The 23678-nt window shown below is 38.8% G+C and overlaps 1 protein-coding gene across 7 annotated transcripts in view; it reads left to right on the forward strand.

Moving 5' to 3' along the window:
• Positions 1-23678, forward strand: part of LOC106094892 (adenylyl cyclase 78C) — a 384230-nt gene that overhangs the window by 348192 nt on the left and 12360 nt on the right. For all 7 annotated transcript variants that reach the window (XM_059361192.1, XM_059361191.1, XM_059361193.1 and 4 more), the window contains 6 exons: positions 6421-6516; positions 6583-6722; positions 6787-6941; positions 6995-7866; positions 23028-23123; positions 23194-23374. In XM_059361192.1, the coding sequence (XP_059217175.1) occupies positions 6421-6516; positions 6583-6722; positions 6787-6941; positions 6995-7866; positions 23028-23123; positions 23194-23374 (1540 nt within the window). The remainder of the gene's footprint in view (positions 1-6420; positions 6517-6582; positions 6723-6786; positions 6942-6994; positions 7867-23027; positions 23124-23193; positions 23375-23678) is intronic.

The following is a 23678-nucleotide window of genomic DNA, read 5'->3' on the forward strand; positions in this document are numbered from 1 at the left end:
GTAGCTCAGTCTATACTGAAAGTACCATTTTGTACATTTTAGTACCGAAATGAGATAACTTTCAATAAATTAAAAATGTTTAGGGTAATACAAGAAAAGGTTTTTATTGAAGAAAAAGTTTTGTACGACTGACAAGAAAAAGAAAATTATGCTTCTAATATACATTCAAGAACAAAGCATACATGATTAAATTAAAATGTAAAAACAAAGTATCAATACCACAAGTATTTAATTGCATATACTAACACCCCATCCAATTAAATAAATCCAATACTATCTCTAAATTTTTCAAAAGGAATTTTTGTCAAAGACTTGGTAAAGAAATCTGCGACTTGTTCCTTACTTGATTTGTAAACAATGTTGATTATCTTATCTTGAACCAGATCTCGGAGAAAATGATATTTGATATCAATATGTTTCATTCGTTGATGTTCTTTAGGCTCTTCCGCGATCTTTATGCAAGACATATTATCTTCGTAAATAGTTATAGGCAAATCAATATTTATGTTCAAATCCTGCAATAATTTCAGTAGATACATAATTTCACTAGCTGTAATACAAAGTGCTATGTATTCTGCCTCGGTCGAAGAAAGTGAAACCGTTGGTTGTTTCTTAGTAGACCATGAAACCGTAGATCCAAATAATTTTACTAAATAACCACTCAAAGATTTTCTATCGTTGGTATCATTTCCCCAATCTGCGTCGCAATTTGCAAATAATGTCTCATCAGATTTTCCATCAAATAAAAGCTTCATATCTTTGGTCTTCTTTAGATACCGAAGAATTCTTTTCAGATGACTCCAGTGACAATCTGTAGCACAATTTTGAAAACGGCTTAAATAGTTTACACTGACACTTATATCAGGCCGCGAAGTAAGCATCAAATACATTAAACAGCCAATCAATTCTTTGTAAGGTTCTTTAGTGAGTTGAGTTTTCTCATTGATATCATTAGGTAAGGACAACTTAGGCTCCATTGGAGTATCTGCATTTTTACAGTTTTCCATTCCAAGCTTCTTTAATAGATTTACTATGAAACCTTTTTGAGTCATTTCAATTGTGGATTCTTCAATATTTCTACTTACTTTAATTCCCAAATAGACGTCAATGTCTCCCATGTCCTTCATTTCAAATTCCGATTTGAGCTGTAATTTTAAATCTTGAATTGCTTTCATATTGTTGCCAACAATAAGAAGATCGTCTACATAAAGCAGTAAATATATTACATTGCCATTGTCTGTGCGGATATACAAGCAATAGTCATTTTTCGATCTTGTAAAATTCAATGATAATATAAAGGAATTAAATCTTTCATTCCACATTCTAGGTGATTGCTTTAATCCATACAGGGAACGGTTAAGTTTACACACAACATTTGATTTACATTCAAGACCTTTCGGTGGATCCATGTATATTTCCTCTCGTAGATATCCATTCAAAAACGCGGTCTTGACATCCATTTGATGTATGATATATTTCATTTTATTCGCGACTGCTAACAAAATACGGAAAGTACCAATTCTAGCCACAGGAGAATAGGTCTCATTGTAGTCAAAACCTTGACACTGAGTAAATCCTCTAGCAACAACTCGTGCTTTGTATTCACCTGGATTCCCGTTTGCATCCAACTTTCGCCGAAATACCCATTTCGAACTTACGACACTTTTTGCGTTTGGACGTTGAACTAATTCCCATGTGTTGTTCTTGCTCAAAGAATTTAATTCTGAATTAATTGCAGCATACCACTCATCAGCATCAACACAGTTTTCAACATCTTCATATCTAGTAGGAACTTCCGATACAAATTGTTCTGCACTTAAAGCCAAAGCCATATAATGAAATCGTCTAGGGGGATTTATTGTTCTTGTACTTCTACGCAGTTTTACAGTTGGTTCTGTGCTTTCATTAAGCACAACTGGATCTATATCGCCATTTTCCAACATATTTGGTTCTTCCGGGAAATTAACTGTTTCTTCGAATATTTCATCCTCACTGTTTTCTTCTTCAGTCCCAGTACTTTGTTCCAGGCTATTTTCATTTTTCTTATACGACTTCTCTAGTACTATAGATACATCCTTTCTTACAGGCAGCGGATTATTAAACTCGGTCTCATTAAATAAAACATCTCTTGACAGAACTAGCTTCCTTCCAGCTGTATCCCATAAACGATAGCCATTTCCACTATAACCAATCATAAGTAGTTTCCTCGATTTCATATCCAGTTTCGTTCGTTGAGCTTTTGGAATATGGGAATATGCAGCACAGCCAAACACTCTCAAGTTTGACAAGTTAGGCTTATTTCCGGACCAGACTTCAGCAGGAGTTTTGTTGGATGAAAGAGAGCTGGTTGGACTTCTGTTTGTGACATAATTAGCACAGTAAATTGCTTCAGACCACAAATATTTTGGAACACCACTTTTTGATATCATAGATCTTGCTTTTTCAATTAGAGTTCTGTTCACCCTTTCAGATTTTCCATTCTGTTCTGGTGTGTAAGCATGAGTATATTGTATTGTAATTCCAGAATTTCTACAAAAATCCTTAAATGCATTCGATGAATATTCACCGCCGTTATCACACTTCAATTTTGAAATTTTAGTGCCATGCAAATTTTCAGCCATTACCTTGTAGTTTTTAAAATGTGTTAAAACTTCTGATTTATTAGCCATTATATAAACACAAGTAAAGTGCGAATAGTCATCTATGAATGTTACAATATACTTCTTTCCATCCCAGGAATTTGGTGTTAAGGGTCCACATACATCGCTATGAATCAGCTGCAAAGGTCTAAGAGAATATTCCTTGTCTTTCTTACCTTTAAACGGCAATCTGTGTTGCTTTCCGAAAACACATGATTCGCAAAAAGGTTTTTGATCCTTAATATCGTCCATCCCATTTACCATTGCTTTCAACTTTTTCATATCTTGCTCATTTAAATGGCATAGTCGTTGATGCCATAAATCTGCGACTTGCTGATGGTTACTTAAATTGGCATTTGCATTTTCATAGTTCAGTTGAAATTCATATGTCTTATTTTGTCTATCACCCTCCAACATCAAAGTATGCCCTTTAAAAATTTTCACTCTTTTGTTTTCAAATATGGCTTTCATCCCTGCTTCTTCAATGCGTCGTATAGAAAATAAGTTGCATTTCAGATCCTTGCAAAGTAAAACGTTTTTTATTGAACACCTTGAAAACTTCCCATTCACTTTGACGTATCCAACAATTGTTCCACATTTTTCGGCTACAATACTTACACCATCTTTTGCAACACCAATAATTACTGGATTATCTAGCTTGTGCAACTCGAAGAAAAATCGCTCATCATTGGCCATGTGATCGCTGGCTCCGGAATCAACTATCCATTTCATATTGCTGTTCACTTGACTTGTATAGCATTCTTCGTCAGCAATAAAGCACAAATCGGAATTGGCCACGTTTCCAGATTTCTCAGATTGATCTCGTTTAAATTTGAAACAGTTTTTCTTTTTGTGTCCAATTTTGCCACAATAATGGCATTTGAATTTAAATGAAACTTTCATAGCAACACTTTCCGCTGGATCTTCATTGCTAGAACACATACGTTTTCTTTCCTCTTCAAGCAAACGATTTTTGACAAAGTCCATTTCAAGAGTATCTGGGTTCAATGTTTCAATTGCTGTTATCACGTTATTGTAGGATTCCGGCAAAGTAAGAAGTAGCAAACAAATGGTATCCAACTTTTCCAACGTAGCTCCCGACGATTTTAGTTGTCGAACAACACTATCAAACTTGAGGAAAAACGAGTTCAAATTTTCATTGCTTTCACATTTCATGGTCAACAGCTTTTTCCTGAGAAACAATTGATTTGAAATGCTTTTCTTGGCAAACACATTTGACAATGATTGCAAGATTTCAAAAGAACTTTTGCTGTCCTTTACATATTCCAAATGTGAATCCCCAATTCTTCTTATCATCAAAGATTTCGCCTTCGCGTCCTTCTTCTTCCATTCCAATTTCTTAGCCTCGACAGTTTCTTGCGAAATAAGTTCCGTGACATCTTTCTGTATTAGTTCCAACAGATCGTGTTCGTTCAAAACCATTTCCAATCTAAACTTCCAATTATCGTAATTCCGACCCTCGAACAAATGCAGTGCGAACATCTCTTCCGCCATATCTGGGCCCATAACCAGATAACTTTCAATAAATTAAAAATGTTTAAGGTAATACAAGAAAAGGTTTTTATTGAAGAAAAAGTTTTGTACGACTGACAAGAAAAAGAAAATTATGCTTCTAATATACATTCAAGAACAAAGCATACATGATTAAATTAAAATGTAAAAACAAAGTATCAATACCACAAGTATTTAATTGCATATACTAACAAAATGTACGAATATCAAAAAAATCTTCTAGTCGCCCAATATATACTGTCAAGGTGTAACGTATTCCAAATTTCATAGGTCAAGCTCAATCCGAAAAGAACATACTACTTTGTACGTTTTAATAATCTTACCTTAATTGACCAATTAAAAAAAAATAGCTATCTTTAGCTATTGTCTTTTTGGCGACTCTGGTTTAAACAGCTCACGCACGTTTTGTTGTTGTTGCAGCAGTGTGTAGTGTTCTAACTTTTGTCTGCTTGATTCTGTAGTGTGTCAAGACTCAGGAACTCCGCGACTTAGATGGGGTGAGTCCATAGGGATCTGGGTCTGAGACAAGTGGATATGGCTGGGCAATTAAACTGGAGACGTGTGTCGTGTGGTCCTAGTCACAATCGGAACATACATCCTGCACGTTGGCATCAATCCTTGCACTGTATAAATTGAGTAGGAATCCAAGTACTACTTTCAACGGGTAGCCATTTACCGCATATGCTACCGTGTCTGCATGAATGCTGTCTAGGCCCGCTTGATCTAGAGGTTCCCTCCAGTAGCGCTGGACCTCACGCTCTAGATCATGTAGTTCTACCTTAAGGCTTCTGGGCGGTAAATACCTAACCACAAGATGATGATTTGGATGGTCTCTGCGATAACAGCGCAGAAGGTATTGCTTAGCCAGCATGTAGTTATGTCTTTGCACTGGTAGGATCTTTGTCTCCTGATGGAGGAGGTCCACGTGAGAACTGAGGAGACAGCCCGTCGCAGTTCGAAGGGCAGTATTCTGATAGATCTGTATATTATTCCACTACGTCTCACAAAGCTGATGGGAACACACTGGCGCTGCATAACTTACCACAGAACGGCCAATTGATTTGTACGTTGTCAACAAGGTTTCTTTGTCAGTGACTTTGTGAAGTGACTTGAGGACCTTGTTTCAACTTTTGACTTTATCGCTAATGGCTGTGGCATGTGAGGAGAATTTGTGTGAGCTGTCAAATGTGACACCAAGTATTTTGGGACACTTGATGGTCGGAATTGTCACTCCGTCGACCATCGCTTTCAGCTCCCTACGCACTTCATGCGTGTATGTAGTGAACAATGTGGGTGAAGATTTTGTGGCAAATTTCTTGCAGCGAAATAAGAGGCCAATTCGTTGTGGTAGATGTTTAACCTATTGCAAACATCTTCAGTTTGGTCTATAATTTAACCGTGAATCGTCTTACAAACGAACAAGGCTTGCAAATTATTGAGTTTTATTGTCAAAATGCGTGCTCTGTTAAAAAAGTTCATCGTGCGCTTCTTCCATTTTATGGACGAAGCTTAATTTCGGCTCACGCCCAGAATTGTCGATTGTTGTCGGGCGTGATGATCAGCCAGAAGCATTGCAAGAGCTATCAATGCATCCAGAAAAAGTCACAGTTACAAGCGGTTTATAGGCTGGTGGCATCATTTGACCGTACTTCTTCAAATATGATGCGAATCGCAAAATAACTGGTGAGCTTGACAAGAACTTGACATCCATGACATGTGGTTTCAACAGGACGGTGCCACATGCCACACAGCGCGCGTTACAATGGACTTATTGAGAGGCGAGTTCAGTTCAATTGGCTGCCTAGATTGTACGATTCAACGCCTTTCATTGCTTCAATTGACGCAAGGAAGACAACATTGAAGCATATAGTAGTGAGATACCAGGCGAAATATTAGAAAGAGTATACCAAAATTTGACTAAGCGCATGGACCATTTGAGACGCAGTCACGGTCAACATTTGCATTAAATAATCTTCAAGCATTAAATTATATGGACCGTACTACCGATTCAAATAAAGATTTCATGCATATTTCTGAGTTTTATGTTTTTGAAAAACTTTCCTATTGCTCTTAAAAAATCACCCTTTATTTATATGGAGACTACAATAGTGAGCTTAATTGGCATTATGTAATAGCGAAATTGCTAAAATGTGACAATAAAAGCGCTTGGCGTTAAATATTTGTTTCGGTTAGGGGGCATTACACGACTAACATGGTCTTATAATTTTTTTAACTTCTTCTGTTTCAGTTGAATTCGCCTGATGAAGGTGTTATACGTTCAGATTCCGTGCTGGGTGATTCAAGACAAGGTCAGCGCGTTTCTGTTACTCCTTTAGATGAAGAGGTAGACATCGCAATGAGCTTTTATTAAGGTCCCCTTTACAAAACCATTCTTATTCTCGTTCTTTAGATAGATGAATTTATTGAGCAAAACATTCAAATAAATTCAAACAAGGAAATTCGTCGAGAATATCTAAGCCCATGGACACTGAAATTCAAGGATCGGGAACAGGAAATGAAGTTTTGTCAGCTTCGGGAAGATATGTTCCGGTAATTGGTTGTAGACGATTAAGATAAACAGTTAATGCCAGTTAATGGTTTTTTATTCCGATAGCTCGAACATGCTGTGTGTATTTGTGATATGGATTTTCATTGTTCTTTGCCAAATCATCATAATTCCAAGGTGTACAAACTTGGTGATCTGCCTAGCGATCGGAACAATTTTCTTAACATTTAGCTGCATTTTGGTTATGGCTGAGGAATTTTCAGGTAAGTTTTTTAACATGATTATGCAGCAATGACACATTTTCTTTAAATTCCAGGTCTTCCTGATTTTCTCAAACACAATTCTGCGAAGCTAGTACACCAGAGACAACGCCGCACCTACTTCATATGTGCGATCATAGTGCTCATCACGGTTCTCAGCGCCATCGGTTTGGTTTTATGTCCATCTTCTGCATATTTCGATGGCGTACCCAATACTGATGATGGCGATATACGGTCGGTTCTGCCTAGTAGTAGCTATCGGAGTCCTAATAAGCCCGGTTCCTCTACAGACGCTGTACCCGTTACCAATGGCGAGAAGGAGATCAAGTTAAATGTCTACCTCTCTGCTACCATACATCATAATATCACAATAAATGCTGCTAATGGAGCTAACGCCGTTGTGGACGCAAACGCCTTTTTGGCGGACAATTTATCAAATGCTTCTACAAGTGATCTCGTGCGACGCAGTATCGCCAATGCCCTTAATATAACGCAGGCTGCTGCAATAGGTCTTCTCAACAATTCATTGGAGCCCTTAGAGAATTCGTTTTTTCCTAGGGAACGTCGGAGCGTTAATGTCAATGCCAGTATTGTAAGCGAAGACAACAATGACCTAGAGCATTATATGGATTCAGCAGATGTGGATACAATGGACTGTGCACATCCAGAGTACATTGTGTTCACATGGATTCTTTGCTTGGTTTCACTTGCGACAGCTCTCAAACTCTACTATTTGGTAAAGGTGATCATGGCTATTTGTATGGTTGCCTTTTACGCGACCCTAATTCAGTTGGTATTTCCTCGCATATACACCAAGGAGCTAATAGAACTTGAACAATCTCGACTAGGAATGCCACTGGGTGTACAGATGTTGATACTTCTGGTATCATTTTTGGTGATGGTATGCTACCATGCCCGATTGGTGGAGGTGAGTATCGGACATGGCGAAGTAGTCAACTTCGCCATACCATTTGTATCGTACATACGTTAATCTTAGATCATTTTATTGACGTAGGTCTTTTATCCAATTTGGCTGAAATTTTGCAACACGAAAATAGCGAAAATCTCGTTTCATTCCAGATATATGTAAATTTAATTTAAACCAGTAAGAAAATGCAAAAGTCGGGCGGTGCCGACATTATAAAACCCTACACTATAGGTACAAAGTGGGAGCTATATTTTATGCTGAACCAATTTTGATGGACCTCGACGGATGTTTTCAGATGGGTTATGAAACTATCCGTATCAAATTTCGAGCAAATATGTTCAAACTGTAATAAATACGTGGGCAAATGGCAACATTATTACAAATTAGCCAAATCATGACAAACACATATACATATGGGAGCTACATCTAAATCTAAATTTCGTGAGAATCGGTTAACAAATGACCATTTTATTGCTAGTGATTCTGAGTCGATAGGTATACATATCAATGGGTGCATCTCTTGAGAGAGTCATAACATGAAATTTCAGCCATATCGGATAAAAATCATGGCTTGTAAGGGCTCAAGAAGTCAAATCGGGCGATCGGTTTTTATGGGAGCTATATCATGTTCTTGGCCGATTTGGACCATACTTGGCACAGTTGTTGAAGTCATAATAGAACACCGCATGAAAAATTTCAGCCAAATCGGACAAAAATGCGTCTTCCAGGGGCTCAGGAAGTCAAATCGGGAGATCGGTTTATATGGGAGCTACATATATCAGGTTATAGACCGATATACTTGACACAATTGTTGGAAGTCCTAAAAGAATATTATGTGCAAAATTTCAGCCAAATCTGATGAAAATTGAGGCTTTCAGGGGCTTAAGAAATCAAATCGAGAGATCGGTTTATATGGGAGCTATTTCAGATTTTAGAACGATTCGGTCCGTACAGTTGTTGCAAGTCATAATAGAAAACTACATGCTCAATATCAGCCAAATCGGATGAAAATTGAGGCTTTCAAGGGCTTAAGAAGTCATATCGGGCGATCGGTTTATATGGGAGCTATATTCAAATCTACAATCCCTAACGAACTACATCAATATTAAGTATCTGTGCAAAATCTTTACGCGTTCCACCGCTATCGTGATTTCGACAGACGGACGGACGAACATGGCTGTTGGACTCAGAATGTCGGAACGATAAATAATATATATACTTTATGGGTTCCTTGATCAATATTTCGAGGTGTTACAAACGGAATGAGTAGATTAGTATACCCCCATCCTATGGTGGTGGGTATAAAAAAGGACACATTTCTGCGAGATTTGAGGTAAAATTGTTTAGCCCTGTCCGTCTGTCCACATATCCATTCTATATCCAATCATAATCAAGATGGGGATCGCATTTGTTATTCAATCATCCCGAAGATTTCCACACATAACATATTTAGCCTAAAAACTAACGCTATGAGTTTTAGATGAAATCAATTCATCAGTTCCACAATCTGCACCAAATTTGGTACGGAATGTGTTAATAACCTTCTGACAGACTCTGCTAAATTCCATCAAAATCGGCTCATATTTGGATATGAATATACTGAATAAACTGTTTGTGTTTTGTTGACGGGCTTTTTGGTCAGGTTGAGGACTATTTAAAGAAAACAAACCGTTTTCATTTTATCTCTCGATGTTTCATTGGTATTTTTTCCCAACTTCATATAAAAACTGGACACCACTATATCGAAAATCTATCTATATATATAAAAATGAATTTGTGTTTGTTTGTTTGTATGTTTGTTTGTGGGTTTGTAAATTTGTTTGTTCCGTATAGACTCAAAAACGGCTGAACCGACTTCTTTAAAGTTTTCACAGATTGTGCGAAGTACAATTAAAGGTATAAGGTTGTGAACTGCGAATCTGATATCATTATTCTGCTTATATATCTAGCGGGCCACCTCATCCCAAAACAGTCGTTCAATTATAATGACCTAACGGAACACTGTGTGATTTAATTAATTTGTTGAAAATTAATGAAAATTGTGACGTTCAGCGTGATAGCAGGAGTTGTAAACTTACTTTAATTGGTTATGACAGAATATTTGTTCGACTAGCCGAACGTAGAATAGCGTTCCAAGCGCCTCGATCTTCTGCGCTCATTCTAAAATCTCTGACACCAAGTTTCGAGGTGTCTCCCACAACTTGATCTGTCCATCGGGCTTTTGGTCTTCCCGGTTTGCGTGTACCACCGTGTTTGCCTACAAAAGACTCGGTTACGGCGGTGCCAAGGTAGATAAAGTTACTGACTATCTCAAAGTTGTGGTTCCCAACTTTCTCCATTTTCTTCATCTGCTCGGTTGTGCAAGGCGTTTTGGAAGTTGAAACCATCCATTTCGTCTTATCTCCATTTACTGCCAGACCCATTTTCACTGACTCTTTTTCGATTCTTTCAAAGGCTGCAGTTACTACTTCCGGTGACCGACCTATGATATCGATATCGTCTGCATAGGCGAGTAGCATGTGCTCTCTTGTTGTAAGTGTGCCATATCTACTCACATCTGCATTTCCTATAATCTTCTCCAGCTGGATATTAAAGGGATCACACGATAGGCTGTCTCCTTGTCTGAAACCTCGTTTGGTATTAAATGGTTCGGAGAGATTCTTTCCTATTCTTACTGAGGAACGCGTATCAGCAAGTGTCATCCTGCAGAGTCTTATAAATTTTGCAGGGATACGAAACTCAGACATGGCTTGAAATACCTTTGAACGTAAAGGAGTATCGAAGGCGCCTTTGTAGTCAATAAAGAGATGTTAGGTGTTAATTTGTCCTTCTCGGGTCTTTTCCAGGATTCGGCGCAGTATGAATATCTGGTCTAGGGTGGATTTACCAGGTCTAAAGCCGCATTGATAGGGCCCAATTATCTCATTGACTTTAGGTTTTAATCTTTCACACAGTACGCTCGAGAGTATCTTGTATGAGATAGGGAGGAGACTTATTCCTCTGTAGTTGGCATATTCCGTCTTGTCTCCTTTCTTTTGTACGGGACATAGTATGCTGAGGTTCCAATCATCGGGTATGCGTTCTTCTAGCTAGATTGCGCAAATAAGCTGTTGCGTACGCCTTATCAGCGTGTCGCCTCCATTCTTAAATAGTTCGGTGGGTAACCCGTCGGCTCTTGCTGTTCTTTTGTCGGGTTACTGCTGTTCTTTAGTCGGGTCACTACTACTTGGACCTCATTCTGACTAGGAGGTAAACATTTTATACCATCATCAGGGATTGGTTCTGCGGTATCCTCTTCGCCGCCAACATCGGACACTAGCAGTTGGGTAAAATGTTCTTTCCATATCCTCAGCATGTTGTCTGTGTCAGTTACCAGATTTCTTTCATTGTCTCTGCAGGAGGATGTGCCTGCACCAAAGCCATCGGTAGAATTTCCGGACTTCATTCTGACTCCTATACATCTCAATTCGCTCGCACTCACGTCTTTTCATTTCCTTTTTCTTTCAGCGGAATAGACGTACCAAATATAAAGACTGGCAAATTAGTTCTTTACCACAGAAATTCCTTTAACATGGCAATTTGATTTGATTAAAAACAAGTAAGAGCGTGCTAAGTTCGGCCGTGCCGAATCTTATATACCCTCCAACATGGATCGCATTTGTCGAGTTTTTTTAGGCAAATAAAGAATATAGAATAAGAACTGTTATGCTATTGAAGCTATATCAAGTTATAGTCCGATTCGGACCATAAATGAATGCTGAACATTGTAGAAGTCATTGTGTAATATTTCAGTTCATTTGAATAAGAATTGCGCCTTGTGGGGCTTAAGAATCAATCTATTGATCGATTCAGACCATATTAGACACGTATGTTGAAGGTCATGAGAGAAAACGTTGTACAAAATTTCTGCCAAATCGGATGAGAATTCTGTCATCTAGAGGTTCAAGAAGTCAAGATCCCAGATCGGTTTATATGACAGCTGTATCAGGTTATGATCCGAGTTGAATCATACTAAACACAGTTATTGAAAGTGATACCAAAACACTGCGTGCAAAATTTCAGACAAATCGGACGAGAAATGCGCCATCTAGAGGCTCAAGAAGTCAAGACCCAAGATCGGTTTAAACTGTAGCTTTATTAAAACGTGGACCGATTTGGCCCATTTAAAATCCCAACCGACCTACAATAATAAAAAGTATATGTGCAAAATTTCAAACGGCTAGCTTTACTCCTTCGAAAGTTAGCGTGCTTTCGACAGACAGACGGACGGACATGGCTAGATCGACTTAAAATGACATGACGATCAAGAATATATACTTTATGGGATCTCAGACGCATATTGCGAGGTTTTACAAACAGAATGACGAAAGTAGTATACCCCCCACCCTATGGTGGAGGGTGTACAAAAGAAAAAATGATAACTATACTATTTAGTTATATGGTATGGTGGTTGTCTATGAATCACTATTCATAGACAACCACCAAATGACGATCCACTTTAAGCGAGTAATTCAATTGGTTTTACTTGATCCAATTGGATTTAGTTGCAAACAACCAGTAGTTGGCGCTAATTTGTAGAAGCCAACATGAACTGAGAGAGGGCAGTGTGGTAAAAATTAATCATCCAGCATATATCTTTGTTATGACAACCTATCGGTGCTTTGAATTTTTTAACTTTTTCACCCAAGACGGTGTTTAAGGTAGTTTAATTGCCAATCTTTGCCATAGAAAAATTATATAAAAATACAAAAATGTCTATAGAAAAAGAATAATTTTGCAAAAAAGTCTTATTAGTTAAAATGTTGTCAAAATTTTAAAGTAAGAATAAGAATAATTTTTTCCGCGTGGTGAAAATGAAGGCACAGCGATGCTGGCCGGGCTCAGCTATCTATATATATAGAAATTAATTTTTGTTTGTTTGTCGATTTCTTTGTTTGTGTGTTTCATGTAGACTTAAAAACGGCTGCACCGATTTTCTTGAAATTTTCCCATATGGTGCATTATGGACCTGTGGTAAAAATAGGGAACGTAATTCTTTGTTATGTGACGAGGGGGGGCCCTCCCCCTTACTCTAATTTTCAAAATCGCCAGATCTCGGAGACGGGTAGGGCGATTTAAACAAAATTTTGTTTGCACACTTACAGCCACGTAAAAACAAAAAATTTGATATCAAAATCTGGGGTGGGATGCCTAGGAGGGCCGCCAACCCCCAAAACCCGGCAAACTGATTTATAGACCAATCACTACAACATGGGACTCAAATTCAAGGTATTTGAGAGTAGAAAACGAATCTGATATCCAATTGTGAAAATAAGTGTTTCGTGAGCACCCCACCCCCATAAAACCCCTCAAATCGGACATATTTACCGACCATGGCAATATGCATCTTTAATGAAAGGTCTTTGGGAAATAAGCACGAAATTGACTCTCAATTTTGGGACCAAGTCTCTGGGGGTCCACCACCCCCCAAGAAGGAGTTTTACTGACATTGCAATGTGCGGTATAAATAAGACGTACTTGAGTGAAGAAAAATCCATAGAAAAAATTGGAATACATTTTCAACTACAATTACGCAGAAACGTTCTAATTTAGAGTACTCCTCTCTAACATAGCGTAATCGGGCGCAGCAGAGCGGGCCGGGCTCTGCTAGTCTTATATATAACAAGTAAAAGCGTGCTAAGTTCGGCCGGGCCGAATCTTATATACCCTCCACCATGGATCGCATTTGTCGACTTCTTTTCCCGACATCTCTTCTTATGCAAAAAAAGATATTAGAAAAGATTTGCTCTGCTATCAGAGCGATATCAAGATATGGTCCGGTTTGGACCACAATTATATTACATGTTGGAGACCTGTGTAAAATGTCAGCCAATTCGAATAAGAATTGGGCCCTTTGGGGGCTCAAGAAGTAAAATAGAGAGATCGATTTATATGAGAGCTGCATCGGGTTATAGACCGATTCATATCATAATAAACACGTATATTGATGGTCATGAGAGTACAAAATTTCAGGCAAATCGGATAATAATTGCGACCTCTAGAGGCTCAAGAAGTCAAGATCGCAGATCGGTTTATATGGCGGCTATATCAGGTTATAAACCGATTTGAACCTTATTTGACACAATTGTTGAAAGTAAGAATAAAATACGTCGTGCAAAATTTCATTCTAATCGGATAAGAATTGCGCACTCTAGAGGCTCAAGAAGTCAAGACCCAAGATCGGTTTATATGGCAGCTATATCAAAACATGGACCGATATGGCCCATTTACAATACCAACCGACCTACACTAATAAGAAGTATTTGTGCAAAATTTCAAGCGGCTAGCTTTACTCCTTCGGAAGTTAGCGTGCTTTCGGCAGACAGACCGACGGACTTATGGACAGACGGACGGACATGGCTAGATCGACATAAAATGTGTCGACGATCAAGAATATATATACTTTATGGGGTCTCAGACGAATATTTCGAGTAGTTACAAACAGAATGACGAAATTAGTATACCCCCCATCCTATGGTGGAGGGTATAAAAATCAATTTGTGTTTGTTTGTCACATTGTTTGTTCGTGTGTTCCTTATAGACTCAGAAACGGCTGAACCGATTTTCTTGAAATTTTCGCTGATGGTGCATAATGATTCCGCGGTGAAAATAGGGTACTACATTTTTTGATATCGGAAGGGGGTGCGGACCCTCCCCCTTACCCTATTTTTCAGAAACGCCAGATCTGGGAGGTGGGTGGTGCGATTTAAGCGAAATTTTGTGTGCTCTCTTATAGTAACCTACAAACAAAAATATGGTATCCAAATTTCGGATGGGGTACGTAGGAGGCCGCCCCACCCCCAAAACCTACCTAATATATATATAGTCCAATCACGACAATATGGGACTCAAATGAAAGAGTAGAAAACGTATCTGATATCCAATTATCGGACCGAGTTTGGGGGACCACTCCACCCCCCAAAACCCCCCTAAATCGGACATATTTGGTGACAATGGCAATATGGGACTCAAATGAAAGGTATTTGCGAGTAGATCACGAATTTGATATCCAAATGTGGGACCACCTCTTCCCCAAAACACCCCCAAAGGGGACAAATTTACGACCATAGCAATATGGGGCTCAAATGAAAAGTCTTTGGGACTAAAGCACGACTCTGATATCAATATTCGGGAAAAGTATTTATGGGCCACCCCATAAAACCTCCCAAATAGGACGTATTTGGGTCTCAAATAAGAGGTATTTTAGAGTAGAGCAAGAATCTGATATATATTTTCAGGGCCAAGTCACTGAATGACCACCCCATCCCTCAAAACCGCCCCCAAAACAGTCATGTTTCTCGACTATGGAAATATGGGGCTCAAATGAAAGGTAATTGGGAGTAGACTACGAATGTGATATCAACATTCGGGACCAACTGTCAAACCGACGTCCCACCCGCAAATAGGACGTATTTGCTCACCATGACAACTTGGGTCTTAAAGAGAGTGGAGCTCGATATTGATAGTTTAGGGCCCATACACCAACCCGGACATATTTGCTGATTTATGCAGTAAGGAGTTTAAATAAAAGGTATTTGAGATTAGCAAAGGTATTTGATATCCAATTTTGAGGCCAATGGCAATATGGGGTTCAAATAAATGATATTTGAGAGTAGAGCAAGATGCTTATATATTTCCAAGGCTAAGTGTTTGGGCGACAACCTAACTACCTAAAACACCCCTAAATCGGACATATTTACCGACCATGTCAATGTGGAAGGTATTGGGGAGCAGAGCACGAAATTGCAAACCACTTTCGGAACCAATTTTCTGGGTGTCTACCCTTTCCCCAAAAAAAAAACCCACAAACAGCAATTATTTACTGACCAACGCAATATGGGGCTCAAATTAAGGTATTTGGGAGTATAATACGAATCTGATATTCAAAGGTGGGACCATGTATATGCACCTTCCCCCAAAACACCCTCCAAATAGTAAAAATTTACCGACCATGGTAACACGTGGCTCAAATGAAAGGTATTTGAGATTTAAGGTAAAGGTATTTGAGAATTTAATAAACAATTTGGGGCCAAGTGTCTGGGGCATGCCTCATCCCATAAACTCCCCTTAAACCAATGGCAATATGGTTTTTAAAAAATGGTTTTTGAGTGTAGAGCACGATGCTGATAATATTTTTACAGGACTAAGAGTCTGGGGGACCACCTCACCCCACAAAACATCCCTAAATTGGACATACATATCTACCGATCTTGGCAATTTGTGGCTCAAATGAAAGGTATTTGGGAGTAAGACACGAAATTCATACCCACTTACGGGACCACGTGCCGGACACCACCCCCTTAACCCACCAACCACCACCCTGGGGCACTTCCCACTACCAAAATCCATATGAGAATATCGGACTCCAATAGTCTTTTAAGCTAAAATAAGTCTTTAACATCCAAACTTAAATGTCCATTAACACTCCGATCGAATTCATAGACGAATAATGATCATATGGAATTCAGATAAAGACATTTATATTGTTATACTGTTTCTCAAGCTATATACACATACTATTTTCGTAGCATGGTATTTCACTCAAAGCTCTTTAATTGTCGAAAATAAATATTCAAGGATAATTTTGTTCCATATAAAGTAAAAGAAGGCGCAGCGAAGCGGGCCCTGTCCAGCTAGTATATAATAATATAAATAATTGCACTTTGAGGGAAATATATAAAGTCTAAACTTATTAATAATATCACAGAACAGTCGTCTTCAAGTTATTGCGATGGAATACTGCAGCTTAGAGTTGCCTTTATCCTCTTTGGTGTTTGCTATAAATTTTACCGTTATGTTCATATTCTGCAGTTCGTTCACTACGTCGTCCAAAAGGGTGTCAAGTACAATATCAGCATTAGTTGGGGAGAGTGGGTTTCCCATTGGCATACCATAAGTTTGTTGGTAAAGTTTTCCAGCATACGTGAAGTAATTGTTATCTTTTAGGCAGAAATTGAGAATATTTAAGGAATGTCTTTTTTCGAATGGTAGCATTATTTCGAAGTGTATCCTTATTATCCATTCTTAATGACTAGATATGTATATCGGCATGTTAGTAAATAACGATACCAAGTTGAAGGAGGCATTAATGTCATCTTCATCTATAGTGACGGACTCGGGTTGTTGCTTAAGTTCTATTGAGTACTTCACATTTTATTCCTTCAAAATTATAGTTTTAAATATGTTCCCGATGTGTTTGGAAAGAGCGTAGCAGGAGACGTGCGTTGACTAAGATATAGGTCGGAGGAGGTGTATTTTTTTATGAATTCTCGGTAGCCCGTAAAGTTCTGGTGATTGCGGTGAAAAGCTGTTTAATTTGCTATATGTTTGTTATACCCACCACCGAAGGATATGGGTATATTCATTTTGTCGTTCCGTTTGCAACACATTGAAATATCCATTTCCGACCCTATAAAGTATATATATTCTTGATCAGCGTAAAAATCTAAGACGATCTAGACATATCCGCCCGTCTCTCCGTCTGTCTGTTGAAATCACGCAGCAGTCTTTAAAAATAGAGACATTGAGCTGAAACTTTGCACAGATTCTTCTTTTGTCCATAAGTAGGTTAAGTTCGAAGACGGGCTATATCGGACTATATCTTGATATAGCCCCCATATAGACCTATCGGCCTATTTAGGGTCTTCGGCCCATAAAAGCCACATTTATTATCCGATTTTGCTGAAATTTGGGACAGTGAGTTGTGTTAGGCCCTTCGGCATCCTTCGCCAATTCGGCCCACATTTGGATATAGCTGCAGATTTGGATATAGCTGCCATATAGACCGATATCTCGGTGCAAAGTCTTGGCCCGATAAAAGCCGCATTTATAATCCGATTTCACTGAAATTTGACAAATTGATTTATGTTCGGCTTCTCGACATTCGTGTCGTATATGGTTCATATCGGTTTATATTTAGATAAAGCTACTAAAAAGACCAATATTTTACACAATACACAATTGAACAATGACTTGTACTTATTAGTATTTGGTCCAAATCGGAACATATTTCGATATAGCAGCTATGGGACATAAGGTATGGAATTTTCACCGGATTTGAGGTTTACGTACATACCCGAGGTGGTGGGTATCCAAAGTTCAGCCCGGCCGAACTTAATGCCTTTTCACTTGTTTTTAATTACTCTGCTAATGTGTATACGACTGGCATGGACTTTTGTATCTAAATTTAAAGAAAAACGATTATGGAAAGTATACATTCAGTGGTGACTATAAACATCCACTGAGACACACATTTATATTTTATTTTTTTACCCACCACCGAAGGATGAGGGTATATTCATTTTGTCATTCCGTTTGCAACACATCGAAATATCCATTTCCGACCCTATAAAGTATATATATTCTTAATCAGCGTAAAAATCTAAGACGATCTAGCTGTGTCCGTCCTGTCTGTTGAAATCACGCTACAGTCTTCAAAAATAGAGATATTGAGCTGAAACTTTGCACAGATTCTTTTTTTGTCTATAAGCAGCTTAAGTTCGAAGATGGGCTAAATCCGACCATATCTTGATATAGCCCCCATATAGACCGATCCGCCGATTTAGGGTCTTAGGCCCATAAAAGCCACATTTATTATCCGATTTTGCTGAAATTTGGGACAGTGAGTTGTGTTAGGGCCTCCGACATTCTTCGCCAATTTGGCTCAGATCGGTCCAGATATATAGCTGCCATATAGAGCGATCCTCCGATTTAGGGTCTTAGGCCCATAAAAGCCACATTTATTATCCGATTTTGCTGAAATTTGGGACGGTGAATTGTGTTAGGCCCTTCGACATTCTTCGTCAATTTGGCCCAGGTCGGTCCAAATTTGGATATAGCTGCCATATAGACCGATCCTCCGGTTTAATGTCTTAGGCCCATAAAAGCAATATTTATTATCCGATTTTGCTGGAATTTGGGACAATAAGTTGTGTTAGGCCACTTGACATTCTTCGTCAATTTTGTCCAGATCGGTCCAGATTTGGATATAGCTGCCATATAGACCGATCCTCCGATTTAGGGTCTTAGGCCCATAAAAGCCACATTTATTATCCGATTTTGCTGAAATTTGGGACAGTGAGATGTGTTAGACCCTTCGACATCCTTCGTCAATTTGGCCCAGATCGGTTCAGATTTGGATATAGCTGCCATATAGACCGATCCTCCGATTTAGAGTCTTAGGCCCATAAAAGCCACATTAATTATTCGATTTTGCTGAAATTTGGGACAGTGAGTTGTGTTAGGCCCTTCAATATCCTTCTTCAATTTGGCTCAGATTGGTCCAGATTTGGATATAGCTGCCATATAGACCGATCTTCCGATTTAGGGTCTTAGGCCCAAAAGAGCCACATTTAGTATCCGATTTTGATGAAATTTGGGACAGTGAGTTGTGTAAAGCCCTTCGACTTCCTTCGTAAATTTGGTCCAGATCGGTCGAGATTTGGAATGAAAGGTTGTTTACATATATACCCGAGGTGGTGGATATCCAAACGCCTTTTTACTTGTTTCTTCTAACATCCTCTTCATAATTAGTAGCAGTCATCTTCAGCAAGCAACAGACTTTTCAGCAGTAAGCCTGCTGCATTAAAATTGCAAAACTACTGCTATAATAACAAATCTACTGCTACAATAGCATCACAATTAACTACTAATATTCAGCAGACAATGTTTGCTATTTCCAGCTAACTTTTCTCTATGAGTGCACCTGATCCATGCATTGGTATACATTTCGAAATGTGGCTGAGCCCGCAGGCATTTTTATACCCTCCACCATAGGATGGGGGTATACTCATTTCGTCATTCTGTTTGTAACACCTCAAAATATGCGTTTAAGACCCCATAAAGTATATATATTCTTGATCGTCATGACATTTTAAGTCGATCTAGCCATGTCCGTCTGTGTGTCAAAAGCACGCTAACTTTTGAAGGAGTAAAGCTAGGCGCTTGAAATTTTGCACAAATATTTTTTCGGTCCATGTTTTTATATAGCTGCCATATAAACCGATCTTGGGGCTTGACTTCTTGAGCCTCTAGAGGGCGCAATTCTCGTCCGATTTGACCTAACCTATGGTTCAAATCGGTTAATAACCTGATATAGCTGCCATATAAACCGATCTTGGATCTTGACTTCTTGAGCCGCTAGAGGGCGCAATTCTCATCCGATTTTGCATGAGGTGTTTTATTATGACTTCCAACAACTGTGCCAAGTATGGCACAAATCAGTACATAACCTGGTATAGCTGCCATATAAACCGACCTGGGATTTTGAGCCTCTAGAGAACGCAATTCTCATCTGATTTTGCAGAAATTGTGTACAACGGCTTCTCCCATGACCTTCAACATCATGTTCAATTTGGTTTGAATCAATCTATAGCTTGCTTGTTATTACTCTACTAATGTATACATGACTGGCATAACCTTTTGTATCTAGATTTGAAGAAATAATGTTATGGAAAGTAAACATTCAGTGGTGATTATAAGCATCCACTGAGACGCCCATTTACATTGGTATTTTATTTTTTCTTCTACCATCCTCTTCATAATCAAGCTACAGTCATTTTCAGCAAACAACAGACTTTTCAACAGTAAGCCTGCTGCTCTGAAATGGCAGAACTACTGCTGTAATGGCAGAACTACTGCTACAATAACAGCAAACTTAACTACTAATATTCAGTAGACAGTGTTTGCTATTTTCAGAAAACTTTTTTCTATGAATGTATGTGTTTTTGCAATTCACTAAAATTGTTTTAGTTCTGTTTGATTTGTTTATGCCAGCAGTGGGCACATTAACATAGCATACGTTATTTCAAAGCCTATGGCCATGTGACCTTGTGCAAGTACACCTTTACTTCCAATAGTAAGTGTTTATTTGCCCACCACTGGTTTAAAAGTTACTTTGCCATTTACAGTAGATATATTTTTCAGTGGTGGCCACCATACACTCATAGAAAAAAGTTTGCTGAAAATAGCGATAACTGTCTGCTGAATATTAGTATTTAACTTCCAACAAAATTTCTAAAAAAAATTCTACCAAAATGCCTAAAGTAACATAAACATACATTTTTTTCAGCAGATTTTTGTACTAAATACAACAGATTTTATTTGCTGAATTAGCTGGATGAAATATTTGCTTATACAGCAGCCCTATGTTTGCTGAAACAGCAGCAATGTCTGCTTTCCTCTATTCAGCTGACAAAAACTCCTGTTTCAGCAAACATTTTTGCTCTTTAAATAACAAATTTGTGTGAGTGTATCGCAGAAGTTAGCATTTTCGCCTTTGACTTTGAACGCCTGGGTTCAAATTCGGACGAGAACATCAAAACAAATTTTCAGCGGTAGTTATCCCCTCCTAATGCTGGCAACATTTGTAAAGGTACTATGCCATTTGAAAAAATTGGTTTAATAGCCATGTAAAAATTTCACCTCAAGGAGGTGTTACACTGCGGCAAGCCTTTCGGACTCGGCTATAAAAAGGAGGCCCCTTAGCATTTAGCCTAAACTTGAATCGGACAGCACTCATTGATATGTAAGAAGTTTGCCCTGTTCCTTAATGGAATGTTTTATGGTCAAATTTGCATTTGCATATTTCTTCAGTTGGTATTTGTGAGAAACATAAAATGACAATCCTGGCGACGAATGTACTGCATAACGCTACGCTGGATACGTATACAGAAATCCATTGTACTGAATAGAAGGTGTTTTCATTCTGATCTACTTAAATTCTTATTTCATCGCATCCTCGCAAGTATGGGGATGGTAAGCATGTCATATAGACCTATTTTTTGTCCTAATTTCTGGAGTTTGTAAAGCTTTCACTCGATTTTGGAGAAACTTAGGTCTTTTTCTCTTTCATCGTCATATTTTTATGTGACTATCATCTCTCTATCGTCTGCTGGCGACATTTGTGAGATATTCAACCATGTAAAATTTCTGTACTAAGTGGTGTCTCGATGGAGAAAAAGTGAAACGTAAGGATAATACAACGGGTTTAAAGACCATGTTGCCTTAGCATAGGAGGAGCGTTGAGCATCACGCCCATAGACATACAAGAAATCCGACCGATAGACATACAAATTAAGTGTGAGGCAGCCACTGCGGCTATGAGAATTAAGGCGATGAGCGAACTGATAGAGGATAGGAGCAGGTCACACCATCGCGGTATAATCGAGGCGACGATAGGAAGCCTGGAAGGAATGAAAGAGGTTTCCTATCGGATACCTGAGACGACACTCCAGGTCGAGTGCTGCCAGCGGGCCAGTCTTTGATTGATGGAACTCCGATATTGTCATCTGGAAAATAATGCTACACAGATGCATCAAAGCTAGAGGAATGAGTGGGTTTGGGGGTCTACATTGAGAACCCAGGGGCTGAGATTTGTTTTCGATTGTCTGACCATAATACGGTCCTGCAGGCGGAGTTCCGGGTAATCGCCGAATGCGTAAGCTGGTGGAGTGTTAACGCGAGGACGTCAAGTGAAACCATCTTTACGGACAGTAAACCGGACATCATGGCAATAACAACCAGAACGGTAAGGTCACGAATAGTCTTACAGTGTAAGAAGGAGATTAACGCCTTCTCTGAGGATGGCACGATCCGCATTGTTTGGACGATTTGGCAGTGATGGCCAGAGCGCTGCCGCCAATAAATTTGGTTAACCCGAAGCCTTTCGGATCGACGCAATCCGTGTTAAGGGCGTGGGCATCGAACGCGAAACGGTCGGTAGGACGACGAAAATCTTATGGCGAGATCCGGATCACGAGAAGACGAGGCTATTACTGAAAGAAAGTAAGAAGGAGGTCAGTTTAGCTTTCGATGTCATAACGGAACACATATGACTACGAGCTCACTTATCGTATATGACATATGACTACGAGCTCACAAATCGGTGCGGCAAGTGATAGCATGTGCAGACCATGTAGGGAGGATGATGAGACGAATGTTTTCGCGGCTAACCGACACTGACACTTAGATGGGGCCACGATATCAGACACCAACCAACATAGGGACGTGTTATGAGATTCATAATCACTGAGCTTAAGCTCTGATCGAACAGCATTTGCAATTGTCACAGAATATTTATGTATGTATATGTATAATTTGTTTCGTTTTGCGTTCTTACAAAGGTGACATCAAGATTGGACTTTATCTGGAAAGAGCAGGCCGAGCGAGAACTTACCAACATGAAATCAAACAGAGCTTTAAATGATACGTTAATCAAGGTAAAATTGTTTTTCAGTTTATGTCACATTTTAATCGTCTATGATTCATTGTTAACTGACTCATTTACAGAATATTCTACCAGATCATGTTGCGGCCTATTATTTATCTGACGAACACACCGACGAGCTCTACTCCAACATGCACAATTTATGTGGAGTTATGTTCGCATCCATACCAAATTTTCAGGATTTTTACTCTGAAGATATCGACAATGGAAAAGCGTGCATACGAATTCTTAATGAAATCATATGTAAGTTAAAACATGGACTCTTGTGCTAATATCAATGTACTCGTACTGTAGTAAACCGAACTTATATCTTGTGTCACAGGATATCTGACACGAAGTGTTGCCAAGTTTACACTGGCATATATTCATTATATTGTTTACAGGCGAGTCTATTTAAAAAGAAAGTTATTCGTGATGGAGTTGAAGGGTAATTGTGTGATTGCCTTATGTTTGGCTGGAAAATCAATAATCGGGTATTGTTGGCGAAATCAAACACCTCAAAGTGAACAAAATATTTGTGACTCTCTCCATAAATCGTAAAACTGTA

Source organism: Stomoxys calcitrans, chromosome 1 (assembly GCF_963082655.1).
Source record: "Stomoxys calcitrans chromosome 1, idStoCalc2.1, whole genome shotgun sequence".
Lineage (NCBI taxonomy): Eukaryota > Metazoa > Arthropoda > Insecta > Diptera > Muscidae > Stomoxys > Stomoxys calcitrans.